This window comes from Vulpes vulpes, chromosome 2, assembly GCF_048418805.1.
Source record: "Vulpes vulpes isolate BD-2025 chromosome 2, VulVul3, whole genome shotgun sequence".
Taxonomy (NCBI): domain Eukaryota; kingdom Metazoa; phylum Chordata; class Mammalia; order Carnivora; family Canidae; genus Vulpes; species Vulpes vulpes.
The window spans coordinates 60,580,772-60,602,672 of NC_132781.1; the positions used below are offsets into that span (position 1 = coordinate 60,580,772).

The following is a 21,901-nucleotide window of genomic DNA, read 5'->3' on the forward strand; positions in this document are numbered from 1 at the left end:
CTCGGCTGGGTCATCTCCCTACTTCTCCTCAAAGGTCCCTAGTCTACTATCCTCCAGAGGAGGACTGGATGTGAATTCCAGCTGTGTGATCTTGGGCAAGTCATGTTCCTTCTCTTGGGTCTCAGCTTACGTGTCATTGAAATGGGACTAAGAATACTTCCCTCATAGGGTGGTTATAAAGATCCAGAGAGCCAATGGACAGGAAAGTACCTGGCATAAGGATGGGTGCCCAAGAAATACCTAGAGAATCAGAATTCTTTTAAAGCATTTCCCCTCTCCTGCGGCCAGTGTGGATCCCCACCTTTCCCTGTCCGGGGATCGGATATAGCAATCAACTATATTTGCAGGCATCACTCAGGAGGATGAGTTACCTTGGGAAAGGGATAAATGGAGAATTCTCTTTGGTAAATTACAGCCCCTGCTAAAGGTTTGACACTTCTATTTTCTACCTGTCAGAAAAAAATAACTATATACCAGTGGTCAGTTTGGTTTCCCTTTTTATACTCCATTAACCCACAGAGCAAGCCAAGCAGAGCTCCAGTCCTGTGGGGGAATAGGTAGTCCAGAGGACACTGATAATGATAATTAAGGAAAAGCAGTGACCTTTCCTAATGAAGCTTTTAAAATGAGCAGTGCAGGTTCTTGGAACACTTTGGGAGCACCTGGAGCACCGTCTCCAATGGAACCCAATAGAGATAGCCATCGTGGTGACCGGCAATATGAAAAGCTCTGCACCCATTGACATGTTGTTACTGGGACCCAATAACTGTGGGCTGATGTGTTTGAAACCCGCCACTGGTGACTTGTGATTAAAATACGGAGCAGGAGCCCAAGAGGGAGCAGGATGTGAATTGATGGTCTGAGAAGTACTGGTGGGGAAGAAAGGAAGGAAGAGAGAGGGAGGGAGTGAGCAGGTGCACTGGCATATAAAGAACACCAGTCTCGTCTGGGCACCATGCCAGGCACAGTCCCAGCCACCACTGTCAGGGGTGTGCATGGGTTTGGAGAGGGGCTCTAGGATGCCCAAATCCTGCTTGCCAATCAACCCCTCTTCTGTCGGGTTCCTAAGGGAACTATTCAGACAAGGGCTGATGACAAATGGGAAATCAAAGAACCACTTTAGCATCAGCTGGGGCAGTGGATGAGGACATGTTTGGAGAGCTGAAAGAAGCATTGACAGGCAGCTGGCCTGGGGGTCTAGCTTCAGGATTCCCAGGGCCAATCCAGCCTGTATTGGAATTCCCAGCATGCCCCTGTTCAGAAAGATGGTGCATCTGAACAAGCCAAGGGCTACCTTTAGACTGGACAGAGAGCGCAAGCTCTGTGCCCAGTCTGACTGGCGAGCTCCATTTCTTCAGAATGGACAGGGCCACTTGCTGAAAGATCAAGTAGCCCCCAAGTAGCCGTTGAAGATCCTGTGTTCTAGCTCTGGAAGAGAAAATGAGAAAGGGGAGAGAGATCAACGGGGAGGAGAACCAACAATTGTGGGCCAGCTGGGTGCCAGGCACAGGCTGGGTCCTTGGCAGGCACTGCTTCATCTCATCTTCACCGCCGCCATGTGGGCAGATATTCTTCTCTTCATTTTAGGTATCAGTAAATAAAGGCACTGAAGATTTAAGTACATGCTCATAGTCACCCAGCTAGAAAAAGCAGCAAAGCCAGCATTTCAATCCTGGCTGGTCTGATGCCTAAATCACGCTTTTTTCAGTGTGCCAGACTGCCTCCCCACATCTCCAGACCAAAAAGACTACCAAAACCAAAAAACAAAACCAAGAGGGGAGTAGGAGGATTGCAAGCGCACCTCTGTGGCTTGGACAGGGAGCTGATGTGGTCCTGAAAACCTGGTAATCTTGGCCTCTCTGCACTGGAGGAAATAAATCAGGGGACCTCTAAAACTCTGAGGCTAGCCCACCCCCACTGCTGCCATTTCCAGTGACTCCCCAAAGTCAGGAATGAACACGAAGGGGCCCTACAGTGGTGTGTGCCTCCATGCATGCAAGGGGGCATGGGCCAGCTGCACTCATCGGCACGGGGAGTCTCAGGTTCGCTGTGCTGTTCAGGGGCCCATGTGAAATCTTCAGGGCACAGATTAGATGGACCTGCAGGAGGCTCAAGCCCCTGTCTGTAGGTTTGGGTGCAGGGCCTCATCTGGTGAGCATTCCAGTGGAGACTCACTTCTGGATGGCAGCGTTGTCTCTAGCCTGAACTGGTGACATGCTGTTTCCATTGGGTCCTCTGAGCATGGGTCAGCCGCCAGACACTGGTAAGACAGCACAGCACCCAGGACCAGCTTTTCTTTCTCCTCCTCAAGACTAATGGATGTGAAGGTGAAGACACGCATAAGGCATATTTTTGAAATGTAGAATTTCCATCTCCCCCTCAGAGCAGGCAGAGACCTCCTTTGGCATGTGTCAGAACAGGCCGAAACACAGTGACTGCTTTATGAAGGAGGAGCCTGAGGCTCAGGAAGGGGAGGTGGATTCACCAGGGCCAGATTCAACTCAAGACGTGCCGTCTTCAAGTCCTTGCTCTTCCCAGCCCTTCAGAATTGGCCAGATGACAGAAACCCACATGATCTAATCTTAGCTTACATTTACAGCCTTCCCCTTCAACACCCCCGCCTTGTGCTCTTCTCTAGTTCCAGCTGTGGGAAGGGAGGACACAACCTGGGCAAAGGCATGGAGGTGAACCGATAGAGGAGGTGCTTTGTCCAGCAGTAATGTGTCCCCTACGGTCTTTGGCAGGAACTGCAAGCTCAGCAGCAGCAGCTTGTCCATGGCAGCTGTGGACATCCTCTACATTGACATCACAAGGAGGTGGAACTCCATGACCCTGGACCAGCGGGACTCAGGTAGGTTCCTGATGACTGGCCTCCACCATGTCTAGTGGGAGTCCAGATGGGTGGGCAATACCTTTGGGTTCCTTCTTGTTAAAGGTCAAGTTTGGGGCAAGAGAAGGTTATCCCATCAACTCTAGACATTGCTGGAAGGATTGAGTGGAATTTGAATCCAGGAGCACTCTTCTGAATTCAGCTACCAAGGCTATGCTCACCCAAATTCTAATTCCACCATTAGAATCGCTTATCTTTGCTGAAGGCTTTGATTCCATTTGTACTGGAAACACCCACTTAATGGTTCATGTGTTCATCCGTCAGCACATAGGTACTAGCGTGTGCTGGGCCAGGCCCTGGGTAAATGGGAGTGAATAGCACTTGGCTCTCACCTTCAAGGAACTCGCTGTAGAGCAGGGAGGTGGATGAGAGCCCAGTGCTGGCATGGTGTGCTGTGTGCTAGGAAGGAGCAGGGCACAGAGAGGTTGTCGGGAGCCCACCAGAGGAGTTCATGTCGAGGAAGACTTCTTGGAGAAGGATGACTGGGATAAGCCAGTGAACAGGGCAGTATGGACCCCTCTGGCAGGTGCGGTCTGGCCAAGACATGAACACAAGTGGAAGGCTCAGATAACACCAAGAAGCTTAGAGTGGCTAGAGCAGGAAGGGGAATGGGAAGGGGAAGGGGCAGAGATAGGGTTGCAAGAGCCATCAAGGCCTTGAATGCCACACAAAAGAGTGTGCTCTTGATCTTCTCTATTACAGGAGCGCCAGTAAGGGATTCCGTTAGAAGGATCTACTTTAGGGTGAATGCATTTCTGATGTCTTTCCTCGCACAGTGTGTTTTTCCAAAAAGGCTTAATAACCATACCTGACATTTGTATAGCTCATCACAAAATTACACCATGCTCTCATGCGTAGTCCTTCATTAAATGCCCCCGTGAACCAGTGCACTGGGTATCAGCTTTTGAATTTCATGGATGGTAAACTGTAGCTCGGGTGACCTGGCACCCGGGCTTCCCTCCCCCGGGCCGCCTCCCTGCAAAAGGGACATGACACAGGCCAGACAGGGTGCCCCAGGGCACAGCTTCCTCCTGTGATTCTGTGGAGAGGACACGAGAAATCAGAGGCTAGGAGATCCAGAATGCAAATGACTCCCACTTTCTACCCATGTCATCTTGAAGAACCATGCTGCCTCTCTTCTCCACTTACTCTTCTTCCGTAAATGGGGCCAGCAGTACCTGCTCCCTGGGGTGCGCTGAGGTATCGGTGGCAGTGGAAAGGAAAATGCTTGCAGCCCTTGCTGGCAGGACAAAGAGACAAATCTTATTAGTGGGTGCCATCTGGGGAGCCTCCTAGGGGTGGGTCTGTGTGAGCGTGGAGTGCTCCCTGTCACATCCTACCCCCCCCCCCCAACACACACACCCGTGGTCAGGCCTGGGCCACAGCTTTCTGGCCACAGGGATCACCACCTTTTAATAAAGATGCTACAGCTGGCAGCACTTGAGCCAGTCCTATGCATGAGCGCTCTGCGGGCACTAGATATGCACGGGCCTGCCTGGAGTTCTGGAGGCAGGTAGAATCACCGCCTCCACTGCAGGGAGAAGGAGGCCAAGGCTCAGAAGGATACCTGGTGGACACGACTCTAACATCAAGCTGCCACAGTGTCCCTTCTAGGGTGCTCTATCCTCCTAGCCGGTCCTGGAGTGGGATAACCACCCAGCTCCCCACAGCCCTCCTTTCTGTAATTCAAAAGCAAAACTCAGGGGATATCAGTGCTCACTGAATCAACAAGGTGAATTGTACCGCATCTGGGAGGGAGCGGGGTGCAGGGCCCTCACGGCCTTCCCTGGCAACCAGGATGGGACTGAGATGGAGCGGCTGCAGAATCAGGCAGGTTAATTATCATCTCCAGGACCGAGGCGCTCACGTGACAGCTGAGCAGCGCACTTTTTGCTGACGCCCTCAGAAAGTGAGGAAGTGTTTGCTCTGTGAGCTGAATGCAGGGAGTCCTCGCAGGATCCTGTGGAGGGGACCGGGAGGGGGGGTGGGGTGGTGGTGGAATTATTAAATATTGAAATTGATCAGGAGTAGCGGCAGGAAGCTATTTATCATGTTTTATTGCTTCAAACTAGCATCACCATCTGGCCTATTGTTAATTCTGAATAGCTGTTCATGTTTTGTTTGCCTCTTAAATTGCTGTCTGTAAGCGGAATCCACAGGGGCTATCCACAGTGCAGGCTCGGGTGAGGTTTTCTGGGGTCTGCCAGGATCTCTCTGTTCTGCTGACCACACTAGAGAGATAAGAATGATACTTCCTTTTAGCACCTACTGACAGGCGGATCCAGGGCAGGGATCTCCCAGGCCTGTTGCCACACCTCGGTAATCCATCTGTGAGCTGGGACTGGCTTTGAGATTCCATCCCATGGGCCTGTCTCATTGCCAGTTCTCACACCAGACCTTCAAAGTAGGTCATTGTATCCCATTTTATAGATGAGGATCCTGAGGTTCCAAGAGCAAGTGGCTTGTCTAAAATTCCACAGCCAGGGGATCCCTGGGTGGCACAGTGGTTCGGCGCCTGCCTTTGGCTCAGGGCACGATCCTGGAGACCCGGGATCGAATCCCACATTGGGCTCCCAGTGCGTGGAGCCTGCTTCTCCCTCTGCCTGTGTCTCTGCCTCTCTCTCTCTCTCTCTCTCTCTCTCTCTGTGACTATTGTAAATAAATAATAAAAAAAATAAAATAAAATCCCACAGCCAGTGAGTAGCCATGCCCATATTTGAAGTCAAGCCTCCTGCCTCCTGGCCCAGGATGCTGTCCCCAGTCCAGGGCCACCCCAAGCAGCGGTGCTCATGTGAGTGACCAGGGGAGGTGGTAGGGCTTGTGACGCAGGGAGGCGAAAGTTCAGTTCATAGAGCACAGGGCCTATGGGGAAGACGGAACTGGAGTGGGAGGTTGGCTGCCAGTCTGAGTTCCTGTATCCCCTGACGTCATCCTCATAGCTTTAATTCCTGTTTCCATGGCTCCTGAAAGGAAATAACAGACTCGGGGGTGGCAGGTGTGTGTGTGTGTGTGTGGGTGTTCAGATCATGGGTGCTGGGCATTAAAGTAAGGGTGCTGAGAAGGTTAAGAAAAAGAACATATACAAAGCCCTTAGCATGATATGCAACCCAGGAAAGCCACTCTCTATGAGTTCTGTATCCCTGAAGGCTAGCACAGGGCCCAAAGCATGCAATAGCATCTTACTCAGTATCCAGTGAATGTTTGATGAGCAAATAGCAATTAAAAAATGTCCTGCGTCCCCAAATAGGGCGTTTGGAGTGTGAGAGCCATGGCCTACAGTAGAGGTGGTCTCCTTTCCCTCTCCTTAACATCCAGCAGAAAACACCAGCCTGTTTGTTTAAGACCATCACCCCACACCCAGCACTGGCCATGTCCCACTGCCCTCAAAAGATCCCCTTTCGGGAAGCCAGCCAAGACCTCCCTTCTGCCCTCATGAGATGTCAGCACCCACCGAAGGGGCTAACCAGATTCCTGATGCCTGAGACCTTAATGAATCTTTTTGCAACCTGCATGGGGTTGCATGCATACCCCAATATTGCAATGGAAGAAGGAAAATGGTGTTTAGAAAGATTAGTGAGAAAAAAATCAAAACTAATATTTTTTTTAAAAAAGAATGTACATCATGAAATCTAAATCTCAGACCATCCTTTTAAATACACTTGTTTTCAAAAAAATTTTTTTTCTGGAGCTCGAATGTATTAGAATTGGATTAATCATAATCCTTGGTTCATAAGAGCCTTCCATCCCAATCCATGCACAACCTGCTTTTATTTAGGCAGCTTTTTGAATTAACAACTTTTAATAATGTAATAAGCATCCACGAACTCACCACCCAAAACAAAAGCTATGACTTGACAATAACCCACATCCAGCACATGGCTTTCCCCCAACACCAGACAATTCCCCACCTCTTCTCACCCACAGAACCCTCAGCTGGATCCTGTGCTCATCAGTCCCTAGATAGTCTTGTCTTCCTCTTTAGAATATCAATGACTACTTAGGAGCTTGATGGAATTTAGTAAAATGCAATCCCACACTTGCTGGCTGGCCAAAGTAATAGGCATTAAAATACATAAATAAATAAATAAAGATTTCAATTTGCAATTCTAGAATTGCTAGCAGAACAGAAATCTAAATGAGGGTCTTCTTAGCAAAAACTGAGGTCAGGGAGCCCTGTTGTTGCCCAGAATCAAATGAAGAAACACATTTGTCAGTGAAGATGCAGTCACTTCATATAAATTGCACTCACAAGCACCTCCTTATCATTGAGACTTTGCTCCCAACTCTTCCCAGAGTGGAATTTCATTTCTCTGTGCTAGAGACTAGGACATCATCAAAATTAGGCAATAAAAGATAGTATTACTGCGTCATCTATGAGAGGCAAGCATTTCACAGGCAAAGGGGACATTGGAGCCCAGCACCTGGACCTCTCATCCATCTCACACACAACTGACATCTGGGGCCCCTCCCAGTAATCAATGGAAACATGATTGCAAAGCAAGAACACATGGATTGAAGAGTGTTTCCCACCCCTCCTCTCCACTCATTCAAGCACACGCACACATACCTTGCTTACAGAGGGAAATCTAGGAGTGGCATCGTTCAATGTCTGACACATCCTGCAGCCTCTTTAACCAAAATAAGAAACACGTCTTCTGCTGCCTGAAGAATGACTGAGCTACGTACATGCTCCCCTTCCTGGGGCTGTTAGACTGACTGGCAGTATAACCAAAGCCACAGGCTCTGGGATCTAACAAATCTGGCCTCGAATCCAGGCTCCGTGACTTGCTAGCGGTGTCACCCCTGCAAGTTACATAACTCCCTCTGAGCCTCGTGTTCGTCATCTGCAAAGTGGAGATAATCATGGTGCCCACCTCATGAACACATTGCCCTGGACGAAGTGAGACGGAGCACAGGAAGTGCTCAGAGTGGGGTCTGCCATGGGCACTGCTCAGGAAGGGGCTGCTCTGCTGCCCTCACACACGTGGCTCTTGCTGTGCTCCCTTCTCAGGAAATGCTTCTCCGCACCTGCTCCTGCCCGTTGCCCTGTAGGTGCTGGGACCAGACAGAGGGAGAGGAATGGCACATATGTGGTGCCAACACATTTTCCCTCTGTGCCCAGTGCAGTGCAGGCCCACCTCACCTTTCCCTCCAAGACTGCATTCACTGGCCCCATATTCCTGCCCCAGACTGAAGACTGGTGTGGCTGGGAAGAGGGAAAGCAGGGTGAGTGCTGTGAGCCCAAGGAGGCCTGGAGGCCTGTAGTGGGAAATGCAGCACTCCCATTCTCAGGGTCTCCGGGTCTGGAAGCCCAGGCCAGTCTCCCTCTGTACCTGCTGTAGTCTCTGAAGAAGGGCTCTGGCCATTCCTTCACATACCTGCTCTCACCCTAGTGGGTGCTCACTAGAGAAGTGGCTGTGGTGGCTTCCAGCCCTCCCTGTGCACCACATTTCCATGCAGAGCCCACCAGCTGCTGCCTATAGCTGCTGGTCTAAGACTCCAGTGCCAGCGTGGAGCGTCTGAGGGAAGGAGAGCCTCGAAGACTGGACCTCTCCTCTGCAGCCACCCCTCCCCTCACTAGCTCCCTACTCACTCTCTGTAGCCAGGGTAGGCACCACCTTGGAGGTCCTCCACCTGGCCCCTTGCCTCTGCTGGAAACTCTTCCCCTTGCATACTACTGACCAGGCCATCTCCTCAAGGACCCTCTCCCCATCAGCTTCAAGAGCATCCAGCCCTGCTCCTCAGCAACACTAACCATAACCAGCCAGGTAAACGCTGTGGAGTGAGTGTGGCATCTGCCCCTTAAGCTAGACTAACCCCTGTTAAGCCGAGCGCTGCACCTGGCACATAGTAGGTGCTCTGCAAATGTGTCGAACGAGCTAGGAGCAGACCCTGATGATCTGCAGCGCCTGTGGGTGTCTGAATCTGTCTCTCACCAAATTTCCTCAGTCGACTTATGCAAATCAGCTGCCTCCCATGCTTTCATCAGCTGGAATGAGCACCAACTAAAATGTATTTGGTTAACGATGTACTGAAATATTTAAAGGTATCTTTACTTGGAATGTTTAGCAAGGCCTCGCTTATACATATACATGGTGGGCCCCCTCCCTCTGAAATATGGGAGGCCGCCGATTACTAGGCAGGTTTCATGCAGTGCCTCTTGTAACGTGTCTGGCACAAGTGACACTCTTCAGCCTTGAAATTATCTCAAAGTCAGATGGGCCTCTCTGGATGTGTGCCCTACACACTTAACAAAATAGTCGGCCTCAGAATTAGCCTTAATAAAAGCAAGTGAGCCGACAGAAACACCAGCTTGCCCTCTCCCTCACACAGACACTTCGGGACCTGCCACCTCATGGGCTGTGTGTTCTGGAATTACTTCTTCCTGTGTGAGGGCCACCAGGAGCCCCTGTGTCAGAGGCACCTGTTCATTATCCCCTCCATTGTCACCTCCAGCAGGAAGGGAACAGGATCTCTGTCCATTGAGCTGGCCTGACCATCCCCACCCACAGAAGACACAGAAAGGGAAAAGCGGAATGATACTTTATGCAGCCTCCCCCCACCTCTGGCTTGTACCTGCTGCTTACCCCTGGGGATCTTACAGGCTCAGCCAAGCAGGATGGAGTTTGTTGGGGCGGGTGGGGACAGCTGAATCACCTTGGGCTGCTGGTCAATCCCCCACACTCCTCACCTCCTGGCTGGCAGCCCTTTAGAGGGGGCACTTCAGCTCTAGGGGCCTTAGTTTCCTTTAAAATGGAGCTAATGACATCTACCTTGTGTTGTTGTAAAGGCTTAGTGAGGAAGTACATGCCTGCCTCAAACTGGGCCCTTTGTTTGCTTTTAGCACTGTGGAGGTTCCTGATGTTAGTGAGCTTTACAGATTTCAAAGCACTCTCCCAGTCCATCTGTGCACTGAATGCTCACACTGCTGGTGAGCTGGGTCTTATTCCCATGACCCCGTTCTCAGAGGAGGAAACCAAGGCTTGGGTAGAGAGGAATTCCGGGGGCAGAGCAGGAACCTGTCCTGAGCCTCTGCCTTGTGCTGCCTGGGAAGTGACAATAGCCACAACCACACAGAGATGGAAAGGCCCTGCCAATCCCAAAATGTCCCCAGGCCCAAGACCATGATTCAGTGACTGAGGCATCACTAAGTGTTGGGCAGAGCTGTGTTGTAAGACAAAGGTCTGGTCCCTGGTCTTAGCCATGACAGACCCATCTAGGGGACTCCTCTCCCAGGCATCCCTCACCTGCCCCTCCTCCTGCCAGGGGAGTCCTATAAAAATGTTCATATACATGTTACTGTCACAAATATGACACTGGAACCTCCCCACTGCTCTGCTACATAGAGTTGAGGAAATGAGGACTAGCTGGATGAGGGGCCACCTCCAACGGTGCCCAGATAGTACAAAAAATTTACAGAAAAATTGAGCAGATAGTACCAAGAATTCCCATATATCTCCCTCACATTGTCCACTATATCTTGTATTACACACTGTATATTTGTTAGTGAATAAATATTAATACATTATTAAAGTCCATAGTTTACATTAAAGTTGATGTTGTGCATTCCATGTGTTTTGATAAGCGCACAATGTAATTTCCCCAACTTTATAGGACCATACAGAATAGTCTCACTACCCTAAAAATCCCCAGTGCCCTATCTATTCATCCTCCCTCACCCTGAACCCCTGGCAACCTTTTTACTGTCTCCATAACTGCATTTTCCTGAATGTCATATGGTTGGAATTGTACTGTGGCTGCATTTTCAGACTGGGTTCTTTCGCTTAGCAATATGCATTTAAGGGTCTTCCATGTCTTTTTGTGACTTGATCTCTCAGCTCTTTATATTTCTGAGTAATACTCCACTGAAAAGATATACCTGGATTATCAATCCATTCACCTATTGAAGAATATCTTGGTTGCTTCCAAATTTTGGCAATTATGAATAAGGCTGTCACAAACATTTGTGTGCAGGCTTTGTGTGGACATGTTTTCAATGCTTTGGGCAAATACCTAGGAATGTGATTGCTCAGTCATATAGTAAGACCATGTTTAGCTTTGTAAGAAACGGCCAATCTTTCAACGTGGCTGTACATTTTCAGTGTTTCCACCAGCAATTAATGAGATTTCCTGTCTCTCCATGACTTTATCAGCATTTTATTGTCAGGTTTTGGATTTAGCCATTGTAATAGGAGAATAGTGGTATTTCACTGTTTTCTTTTTTCTTTTCTTTTTTTTAAAGCAGATGTTTTTATTATTTTTATTATTTTTATTTTTTATTCATTCATGAGAGACACACAGAGAGAGACAGGCAGAGACACAGGCAGAGGGAGAAGCAGGCTCCATGCAGGGAGCCTGACGTGGGCCTCGATTCCAGGTCTCCATGATCACGCCCTGGGCTGCAGGCGGCGCTAAACCGCTGCGCCACCGGGGCTGCCCTATTTCACTGTTTTCATTTGCACTTCCTTAAAGACATATGATGTTGAGTATCTTTTCTTTTTTTTTTAATATTTTGTTTATTTATTCATGAGGCGGGGGCGGGGGCGGGCAGAGGGAGAAGCAGGCTCCATGCAGGGAGCCTGATGTGGGACTCAATCCCAAGTCTCCAGGATCATGCCCTGAGCCGAAGGCAGGTGCTAAACCGCTGAGCCACCTGGGAATCCCTTGAGTATCTTTTCATTTGTTTGTTTGCTATCTGTGTCTTCTTTGGTGAGATGTCTGTTCAGATCTTTTGCCTGTATTTTAATTGGGCTATTGGGTTGCCTTTTTCCTTACTGTTGAGTTTTAAGAGTTCTTTGCGTATTTTGGATACAAGTCCTTTATCAAATATGTCTTTTGTAAGGGTTTTCTCCAAGAATATGGCTTATCTTTTCATTTTCATAACAGTGTCTTTCATAGGTCAGTCCTTAATTTTCTTAAAGCCTAACATCATTTTTTTTACTTTCATGGACCTTGCCAAAAGGTATTGTATCTCAAAATGCATATCCAAATCCAAGGCCCCCTAGATTTTCTCCTATGTTATCTTCTAGAAGTTTTATAGTTTTTCATTTTACATTTAGGTCTATGATTTATTTTAAATTACTTTTTTTGCGAAAGGTATAAAGTCTGGTCTAGATTGTGTTTTTTTATATGGATGTCTAATTCCAGTACCATTTGTTGAAAAGACTAGTTTTTCTCCACTGAATGGCCATTGCTTCTATATCAAAGATTAGTTGATTATACTTGTGTGAGTCTATTTCTGGACTCTCTATTCTGTTCCATTGATCTATTATATGTTCTTTTGCTAGTGCTATGTTGTTTTGATTAATATAGCGTTATAGTAAGTATTGAATTTGGCTAGTGCTAGTCTTCCGGCTTGGTTCTTCTGGAACTTCAGTATTGTGTTGCCTATTCTGGACTTTTGTCTTCCCATATAAATTTTATTTGATGTTTTTCAAGATTTATTTACTGGGTCATCTGGGTGGCATAGCCAGCTAGTGTCTGACTCTTGGTTTCAGCTCAGGTTGTGATCTCAGGATCATGAGATGAAACCCCACATCAGGCTGCATACTCAGTGCAGAGGCTTTGAGACTCTCTCTCCTTCTGTGCCCTCCCTCATCTCATCTCTCTTTATTTATTTTAGAGAGGGTGTGAGTGATACGGGAGAGCTTGATGCTTGTCTCACAGAGTCAAAGAATGCATCTCTCAGACAAATGAGATAGAAGGGGATAGAAGTTTATTAAGTGAGAATACAGAGGCAAAGCCCTCAGAAGTGAGAGGGGTCCCAACTGGGTTGCCACTGAGGGTTTGTAGGGTTGGTCTTTTATTGGAAGCCAACCAGGGAACCTAAATCCTTTTAACATTATCTATTGATGTCACCATTATGTAAAGACTAGTGATAACATCTTTAATGCCTTACTGCTTTGTTGGGCTCTGATTATTCTTTCTTGGTCACAGATGACTGTCATAAAAAAGACACCCTCCCCACCCACACCTAGGGCAGGGTGGTCTGGCTTGCTGTCTTATCTCTGGTTTACTTATCTCTGATTTACTTGTATCTTGGCATTTTTGGGATTCTGTGAGCCTGATTCCATGGCCCCCTACCTAGCCCTGCCAAGCCCTGTTTGTCCCTAACTCAGGAGGGACAGAGGGAGGAGAGAATCCCCAAGCAGACTGTCTACTGGGTGCAGAGCCCAACATGGGGCTTGGTCCCTGGACCCCGAGATCATGACCTGATCCAAAATTGAGTTGGATGCTTAACCAACTGAGCTACCCAGGTGCCCCGCCCCCCCATATTAATTTTAGATTAACTTGGTTGATATCCACAAAACAACTTGCTGGTATCTTAATTTGTAATGTGTTGAGTTTATATACATTTTATTTTATTTTTTTTTTTTTTGTCTTACTGTATTAACCAAAACGTTGAAAAGGAGTGGTGAGAGGGAACATCCTTGCCTTGTTCCCAGGCTTAGGGGGAAAGCATCTAGTTTCTCACCACTAAGTATGATGTTAACTGTAGGGTTTTTTTTTTTTTTTTTAATAGATATTCTTTATCAAGTGAAAATAATCTATTTAGAGGGTTTTTTTTAGAAAAAATCATGAATGGGGGGCAGCCCCGGTGGCGCAGCCGTTTAGCGCCGCCTGCAGCCTAGGGCGTGATCCTGGAGATCCTGGATCGAGTCCCACGTTGGGCTCCCTGAATGAAGCCTGCTTCTCCCTCTGCCTGTGTCTCTGCCTCTCTCTCTCTCTCTCTCTCTCTCTCTCTGTGTGTCCCTCTGAATAAATAAATAAATAATTAAAAAAAAAAATAAAAATCATGAATGGGTATTTGATTTTGTCAAATGGTTTTCCTGCATCTATCAATATGATAATATGATTTTCTTCTTTAGCTTATTGATACAATAGATTATATCAATTATTGGGTATTAAAGTAGATTTGCACACCTGGGATAAACCCCATTGGTAATGGTGTATAATTATTTTTATACATTATTAAATTCCATTTGGTAAAATTTTGTTGAGAATTTTTGCATCCATGTTCTTGAGAACTATTGGTCTATGGTTTTTCTTTCTAATAATGCCATTATCTGTTATTCGACTAATGCTGGCCCCATAAAATGAGTTAGAATGTGTTCCCTCTGCTTTTATATTCTGGAAGAGATGGAAGAGAATTGGTATAATTTCTTTCTTAAATGTTTGGTAGAATTGACCAGTGAAATCAACAGAGCCTATGGTTTTCTTTTTTGAATTTGAAAGATGATTAATTATTGATTCAATTTCTTTAATAGAGATAATCCTATCTAGATTATCTGTTTCTCTTTGTGTGAATTATGGTAAATTGTGTTTCTCAAGGAACTGGTCCACTTCATCTAAGTTACCAAATTTGTAGGCAGAGAATTATTAATAATATTCCTTTATTATCCTTTTCTTTTTTTTGAGAGAGAGGGAGGGAGAGAAAGAGGGACAGAGACAGAAGGAGAATTTAAGCAGGCTCCACACCTTTTTACAGTGCAGTGTAGAGCCCAACATGGGGCTCAATCTCACAATCCTGGGATCATAAGCTGAGCCAAAATTAAGAGTTGGACACTTAACTGACTGAGCCACCTGGGCACCCCTCTTTTATTATCCTTTTAATGTCCATAGGATCAGTAGTGATCATCCCTCTTTCATTTCTGATATTAGTAATTGTTAATTACCAATTAGTAGTCTATTACGGTGAATGTTCCATGTGACCTGAAAAGAATGTGTATTCTACTCTCGTAAGATGAAGTATTTTGTACATGTCAATTAGATCCAGTTGATTGATGGTACTGTTCAATTCAACTATATCCTTACCAATTTTCTGCCTGCTGAATCTGTCAATTACTGAGAGAGGGGTGTTAAAATCTCCAACTTAATACCAGATTTGTCTATTTTCCCTTGCAATTCTATCTGTTTTACCTCACATATTTTGACACTCTGTTTTTAGCTACATACATGTTAAGGATCATTCTGACTTCTTGGAGAATTGACCCCTTAATCATCATATAATGCCCACCTTTATTCCTGATAAGTTTCTTTGTTCTGCAGCCTGCTTCGTCTGAATTAATTTACCTACTCCAACTTACTTTGGTTAGTGATATATTGTTATCTATCCCTTCCCTTTTTATCTATGTCTTTATGTTCAAAGAGGATTTCTTGTAAACAACATACAGTTGGATTTTGTTTTTTATCTACTCTAACAATCTCTGTCTTTTAATTGACATATTTAAACCATTCACATTTAAAACAATTATTGCTATGAATTCTTCTTTACATGTTTGGTAGAATTCACCAGTGAAGCCATCTGGTCCTAGAGTTTGGTTGTTGGGAGGTTTCTGATGACAGATCCAATCCCCTTACTGATACTTGGTCTACTCAGAAATTCTATTTCATTATGATTCAGTCCTGGTAAGTTGTATGTTTCAAGTAACGTATCCATTTCTTTTATGTCATCCAAAGACACTGTTCCTGGACATTCTCCTTTTCTTTATTCTTTCCCTTTGCATTTTAGTTTGTGACATTTTGATTGACATGTCTTCAGGCTCACTGATTCTTTCTTTGGCCATGTTTAGTCTACAGATGAGTACATTGGGGACATTCTTCACTTCTGTTATGGTGTTTTTATTTCTAACTATTTCTTTTGATGCTTTCTTAGAGTTCCTTCCCATCTCTCTCCTTACATTGCCCATCTGTTATAGAGTATTGCCAATTTCCTCCATTAGAGCCCTTAACATACTAATCATCAATATTTTTAATTCTCCATTGCATGATTCCAACATTGTATCATAACTGAGTCCACTTGTGATGCTTGCTTTGTCTCTACAGACAAAATTTTTTTCTTGTCTTTTAGCATGTCTTGTTGAAAGCCAGACATGGTAGACCAAACAGTAGGAACTGAGGTAATCAGGTTTTCAGTGTGAGGTTTTATATTAACCTGATTAGGTGCTGGGCTTTATTTAATATTTGCCAGGGCTGGAGGTGCCAGAGGCTTCAGTTTCATTGGTTTCATTTTCTCCCCCTGTTGTCCTTGGGCTTTCCTAAAAACTCCTTCAACAGTCTTTGTCTTGGAGCTGTCAATTGTTATCCACTTCTGTTACATTGGAGCCCTTTTGATGTGGTGCTAAGGTGCTGAGGAGAGACAGCATTTGCTAATCTTGTGATTAAATCTCAATTTCTTAGTGGCCTTGATTCCCCTGACTGTGACGTTCAGAAGTGTCTCTTAGCCCTTTTTTTCCTGCCTTTATGTGATATAGGAAGGCCAAAAAGGCTGGAGTTTAATTGCCCTTCCCTCTCAGCTCAGATAAACTTCTGGTAAACTAGCCTTCCTGGAAGGTGGTCTTTTGTTATGGAGAACACTCAGAACAGGTTTCAAAAAGATTACTTCCATGCCTATACCCCTGCCTGAGGTACATGGGATTTTTCTCCAGTCACCATCTTGAGAACCAAGGGATTCTGGAGGTAAAACCCACAAAAATGTGGAGGACCCTTAAAACTGGGCTCCAGGAGTGTTCTAACTCTCAATCTCCTCCATACTCAGCCTCTGGCAAATCCTCAATCACCAATGAAGCATTCTTACCAGTAACTGGCTCCAGCAGCCACTGCTGCTGGTAAACTAACCCTGGTTATGATTTTCTGTTTTCACTTGTCTGTCCAGTTTTCAGGGTGGCACTCTGCCCTGTGAACTCAATTCTCTGATGGATGTAAGGGAAATCATCGGCTTTTAGTCTGATTATCTTTTTTCTTGTGGTGAGGACTGAAGTGATGACTTCCAAGTTCTTTACATGTAGTACTGAAGCTGGAAGTCCTCTATGTGCATTTTACACTTCTCATGTCAACTTGGACAGTTTACATTTCTACTCCAGGTTTCAGAGAAGAGATCTGAGGCTCAGAAAGGTTAGGTAATGTGCCCAGGTCACCCAGCTAGGGGGTGGCAGAGCCAAAATTCTTTGTCTTCCAATTCTAATGGTCTTTGAGAAACTATCAATTCTAAGCATTCCAGAAATATTTACTATATAGGCTTTTTTCAGAGATTTTCTATGGAATTCTTGGTGAAATCAAGAGAGTGAAATGAGAATCTCATGATCCACCTGACCAGTCTCTCTGTAGCCAATAAAATGGCCGAGTTAGCCAAGATAGAGCCTTATCCAGCCCAGAGTCCATCATCTCTCATACATGGCCAACTTCAGTATTCACTGGTAGCATCCTCCAATGTGTGTTTACTGCCATAGAATCCTAGTGTTTAAAACCTGAAATGGGGACGCTTGGGGGGCTCAGCGGTTGAGCACCTCCCTTCGGCCCAGGACATGATCCTGGAGTCTTAGAATCAAGCCCCACGTCAGGCTCCCTGCATGGAGCCTGCTTCTCTCTCTGCCTGTGTCTCTGCCTCTCTCAATCTGTGTGTCTGTGTCTCTCATGAATAAATAAATAAAATCTTAAAAATAATAATAATAAATAAATAAATAAAATATGAAATGCCTGGGAAATCACCTATTCCAACACCTTTGCTTTACACATGAGACTCTGAATCCAAGTGACCCTAAGACCTGGTAAGTTAATGGAAGAACCACCTGCCATCCAGCGGCTTCCTACCTCCTTCCTCCTTCCTCCTTCCTCCTACTTCCTACCTTGCTCCTTTTCCTAGATCTTTCTAGGAATTAAATTACCCATTTATTTTGAGATAGCCAATACACAGCATGTGATAAAACCTACACTCCACCCCATCCTTTGCCGTATGGGGGAGGGAAGAGGCAGACATCATGCCCCTGGGGTGTACCCTGCATCTTACTGGGAGACTTGGGACTTCTAGTGGTCAGGTGTGTCAGCCTTCATAAGTGTACCCTGAGATCTAGGTAGACCAGTGGTTCTCAAAGCAGGGGTTGGTTTTGTATCTCCCCTCATGCCCCTGAGGACATTTGGTCATATCGGGAGACATTTTTGGTTGTCACAACTAGGGAAGAAGGGAAGTTGCTATTGGCATCCAGTGGGCAGAGGTCAAGGATGCTTCTTAACATTCTGCAATATATAGGACAGATTCCCCCACAACAAAGAATTTTTTGGCCCCAAATCTGGAAAGTATCAGGGTGAAGAAAGCCTGAGATGAAGTATGCTTATTCAGGATCTCCACTATTGCTCTCTGCTTACTTGAAATAGCCACATTTTCCCTTTGGCTTCCCTAAAAGACAGCTACTGGGCCCAGGGGTGGGGGAGCAGGTCCCCATGCCCCATCATGCTCAGATGATGCAGCTGCCAATACACACAGGGTGAGAAACTGTGTGTACCTGAACTGTTGAGTGAGACCTTACATGACTGAAGTGCTTTCTTCTTGGTGGCAGGTGGGTGTCTCTGCCCACACTTCCCCACTGATCACGTCTGTGAAAGGAGGAGGAAGCCTTATGTAAGCGCAGCCTCATAGAACCTTCTGTCATTTTGGCACTCTGGGGCTGGGGAAAGCCTCTTCCTCCTGAAGCCCCAGGGGAATGCAGTTCTGTCCTTAACCAGCCCCGTGGGGACTGCTTGCCACCCGAAGATAGAATCTGAGCCCTTTAGCCTTTGAGATTGGCCTGGCCAGCCTCCTCACCGTCCCCTGCAACCCCAGCCCCTCATTCCAGCTCCACTCTCCTCCCACACTTCAGGGAGCCGCTGCATGGGCTACTCTGAGACAGAAAAACATGTTTCCGTTCGTGCCTCTGCTCCTGCCAGTAGGCTTCACCTTGCTTCATCGTGTTTGCGGATGTCTGTATCCCTCTCCACCTGTCCCCAGTGGATCCTGAGCCCATGCATGACTCACAGCTAGGGCCCAGGGCTTAGCCCAGTGAAAGCTAATCGAAAAGATGAGTAAGTGAATAAATGAAAGAACAAACCGGTGGATGGAACGTCACTGCTCCTTATTCTCAGAGTGGCCACTTCTACAGCCCTCATGATTCCCTGTGGCTCACCTGGTTACCTAGACACAGGACACGTGACCTCAGCCCTGCTTCTTCCTGCCACTGATGTTGTGTGATCTTGAACAAGTCACTTGCTGTCTACACTAGGTGCACCTATGGTAACCAGCTGTAAAACTGGAGCATGGCCCAGGTGTGATCCTGAATATAGGAGGTAGTAGAACCTAGTTCAGGACTCCCCCAATCCTCCATTTGTGGTGGCCCCAACTGGCCCCCAGACAGCACTGCTCTTGAGCAGTACAGTGAAAGAAACATTTCAAGCACTAATAAAATTACCTTCTCTAAAGAAGGCAATTTGCATGTTAATGTTTTGGGTAATTCTGTGCAGCTCGAGTGCCCTCGGGGCTGCAGTTTCTCTCTGACAAAGTGATAAAAATAAACTCCCGCATAAAAGAGCATTTCTCTTCTCTCTCATTTGTGCTCTAAAGTGACATTTTTAATGTGAGTCAAGCTGAAACCCACTTCTTGATCTTGTTTTTGACACTGATCTGCCTCCCATCACCGTTCTCAGTGACAGGCTGGCTCCTCAGATCTCCTCAGAGGGGTCTCTCCTTGAGACCCAGGCTCCATCCTCCTGGTGAGAATGGGCACCCTCCACCCCGAAGGCTCCAGACTCTGGTGTTCTGTGAATTCCAGACATTACAGCCAGTTAGCGGGAGGGCAGGCATGGAGCACAGGGAAAAGGGCTGCCTTCAGCAGGGACAGAGTGGCCTGTCTTCCCACTGATGGCCCTTTTTTAAAAACAAAAACAAAACTACAGTGGATGGAGAGCCTGAGTCTGCCCTCCAGGGCACCAGACTGCTGGGCCTGGCCCCTCTGATCACTAAGAGACAATAAGTAAAGAAGCTCAAATTTTGGGGTGTCCTCATGTGCCCGACACACATCAGGCCCCTTCCATCTGTATTTTCTCATTGAAACTTTACAAGAATAGGGTAGGGTGGGTAGAAGCTGAGGCTCCCAGAAGTGAAAGGAATGATCCAAGTTCACCTGTCAGCCCATAATAGACCCTGAATTTGAACACAGGCCTGTGTGGGTGCTTGTGGCTGTGGATCAGCCGACTAGTGGGAGAGGAGAGAGTTGACATTCCCCCAACACCTACTGTGTGCCGTGTATTATGTCTAGATATTTCATTCAGTCCATCTACTAATGTGAGAGACCACATGTGCAGTGACCCTTAGGACACCCAGGTCTCATGCCTCTGACAGTCTGGCAGCAGAGGCAGATAGAGAGGAAACATAAAAACACAGAAATAAGCCTGTATTTACATGTGATGAGCTCAATGAGATAACTAAGTTTCAGGGAGCCTGTCAGAGCACTGTCACTGACGTCTTAAGGGCCAAGGGTGTAAACACTGAGGGAAAGAATGTTCCAGCAGAGGGAACGGTTAGTGACAAAAGCCCTGAGGTAGGAGAGTGTGCAGGAGGGTCTGGGGAACAAAAGCTGGCAGTGAGGGGAGTGGCACACAAGCAGAGAGGGGGGTTCTGGAAGGCGGGGGTGGGGGGGTGGGGAGGGTGATGGGTAGTGGGGGGAGGGGGGTTGCTACAGAGGCAGGCAGGAGGTGCTAGATCTTGCTGTGGCTCCTAACAGGTTAAGGAAGTGGATGTTGCTCTGAAAGCTGTGTTGGAAGGGGCAGTGCCAGAAACGGGGCAACCAGTAAGGAGGTTGCTGGGAGGGCAGAGGAGCCTTGGGGGGTGGTTGGCGATAGTAGAGAGGGAGGGGGGCCGTGGGAGAGAAGTTTCGAAAATGGCTCTCCAATTTCTGGCTTGAACAGTGTGGTGGGTGGCGATAGTATTTATTGAAATGGGTATGATTTAAGGTAAAGCAGGATGGAGGGGGAAAACCAGAGTTCCATTTGTAACAGGCTCTTTGAGATGCTAATGAGATATCCTGGGGGCAAAAAAGCGGTCTGGCCCGGGGGTGAGGGATTGGAGCATCAATCCATAGAAGATATTTAAAGCCTAGGGAATGAATGATGGGAAGAGAGAGACCTGTCTTCATCAGTGCCCAGGCAGAGAGACCTGCAGGACCCCACGCTCCATGAACAAGAGAAGAGTCAGTAGAGCACTGGAGCCCCTGAACCAGGAGTTGCCAGAAGGATACAGAGAAAAGCCAGAGAGTGGGGCATCGGAAAAGTAGGAAAATGCACTTTAAGGAGGGAGGCTTCCCCACTGACCAATGCTGCAGAGGGAGTGGGAAGGGGAATGGAAGGTGGCCAGGCTTTTGGCAGGAGCAGTTCCAGTCGGGGGGGCGGGGATGGAAGCTCACCCTGAGGGGTGGACACAGCATCTCTGTGGGCCATTTGGCTGATCTAGGGGCCCAGGCCTGAATTCCAGACCACCTACCTCTCCTCCCACAGGCGTCTGCGGGCTTTCTTGACTCTTCTGCAATTTTCTGCTGCTTCCTCTGCATTCTGACCCTATCCACTCCCCAATACATGCTCTCTCTCTCTCTCTCTCTCTCTCTCTCTCACACACACACACACACACACACACTTTCCCCTCTGCTCCAACAAAGGAAGGCTCACACACCTCTGTATCCACCTGGTGAGTGTCAGCCAGTGTCTGTGGACTTGAATCACCCGGAATGCTGGCATACAAACCCTCAAGAGCCAGGCTGCCATGGGGACGAAGAGTTAGATTTGCTCTATGAAAGGGGAGACTGGAGGGGACTTTGCACATTTCAGCTCAGAGGCAGAGACACATGATAGGAAGGGGTCTCGGGGAGGTGATGAGCACCCCGCCCCTGGAGAAGACCAAGTAGGGGCCAGATGTCCATTGTTAGCAACGCCAGGGAGGGCAGCCATGGCTCGGGATCTCAGGGGGGCCTCCAGGCAAACAGACCATACTAGAAACGGTCGTTCCTCCGTGTAACCTGTGGCTCTCTCCTTGCCTCTCTGAGCAAGCCTGATGCAGCTAGTGTGCTGAGAGGGCAGATTCACAGCGCCTGGGTTTGAATCCCCACCCCACCTCTGGGCTGTGGAACTCTGCCCAAATACCTCTGGGTGTACCTCTGTGTACCCTAAAAGCCTCTGGCACCCAGCTAACAAACAGAGCCCAAGACAAAAGCAGTT

General features: G+C 47.2%; 1 protein-coding gene across 7 annotated transcripts in view; it reads left to right on the forward strand.

Moving 5' to 3' along the window:
* The window catches only part of TTLL11 (tubulin tyrosine ligase like 11), a 242,744-nt gene that overhangs the window by 204,663 nt on the left and 16,180 nt on the right, over window positions 1-21,901 (forward strand). For 6 of the 7 annotated variants that reach the window (XM_072748716.1, XM_072748715.1, XM_072748717.1 and 3 more), the window contains one exon: window positions 2,745-2,851. The exons of the other annotated variant lie outside the window; for it this stretch is intronic. In XM_072748716.1, the coding sequence (XP_072604817.1) occupies window positions 2,745-2,851 (107 nt within the window). The remainder of the gene's footprint in view (window positions 1-2,744; window positions 2,852-21,901) is intronic. 7 annotated transcript variants of the gene reach the window in all.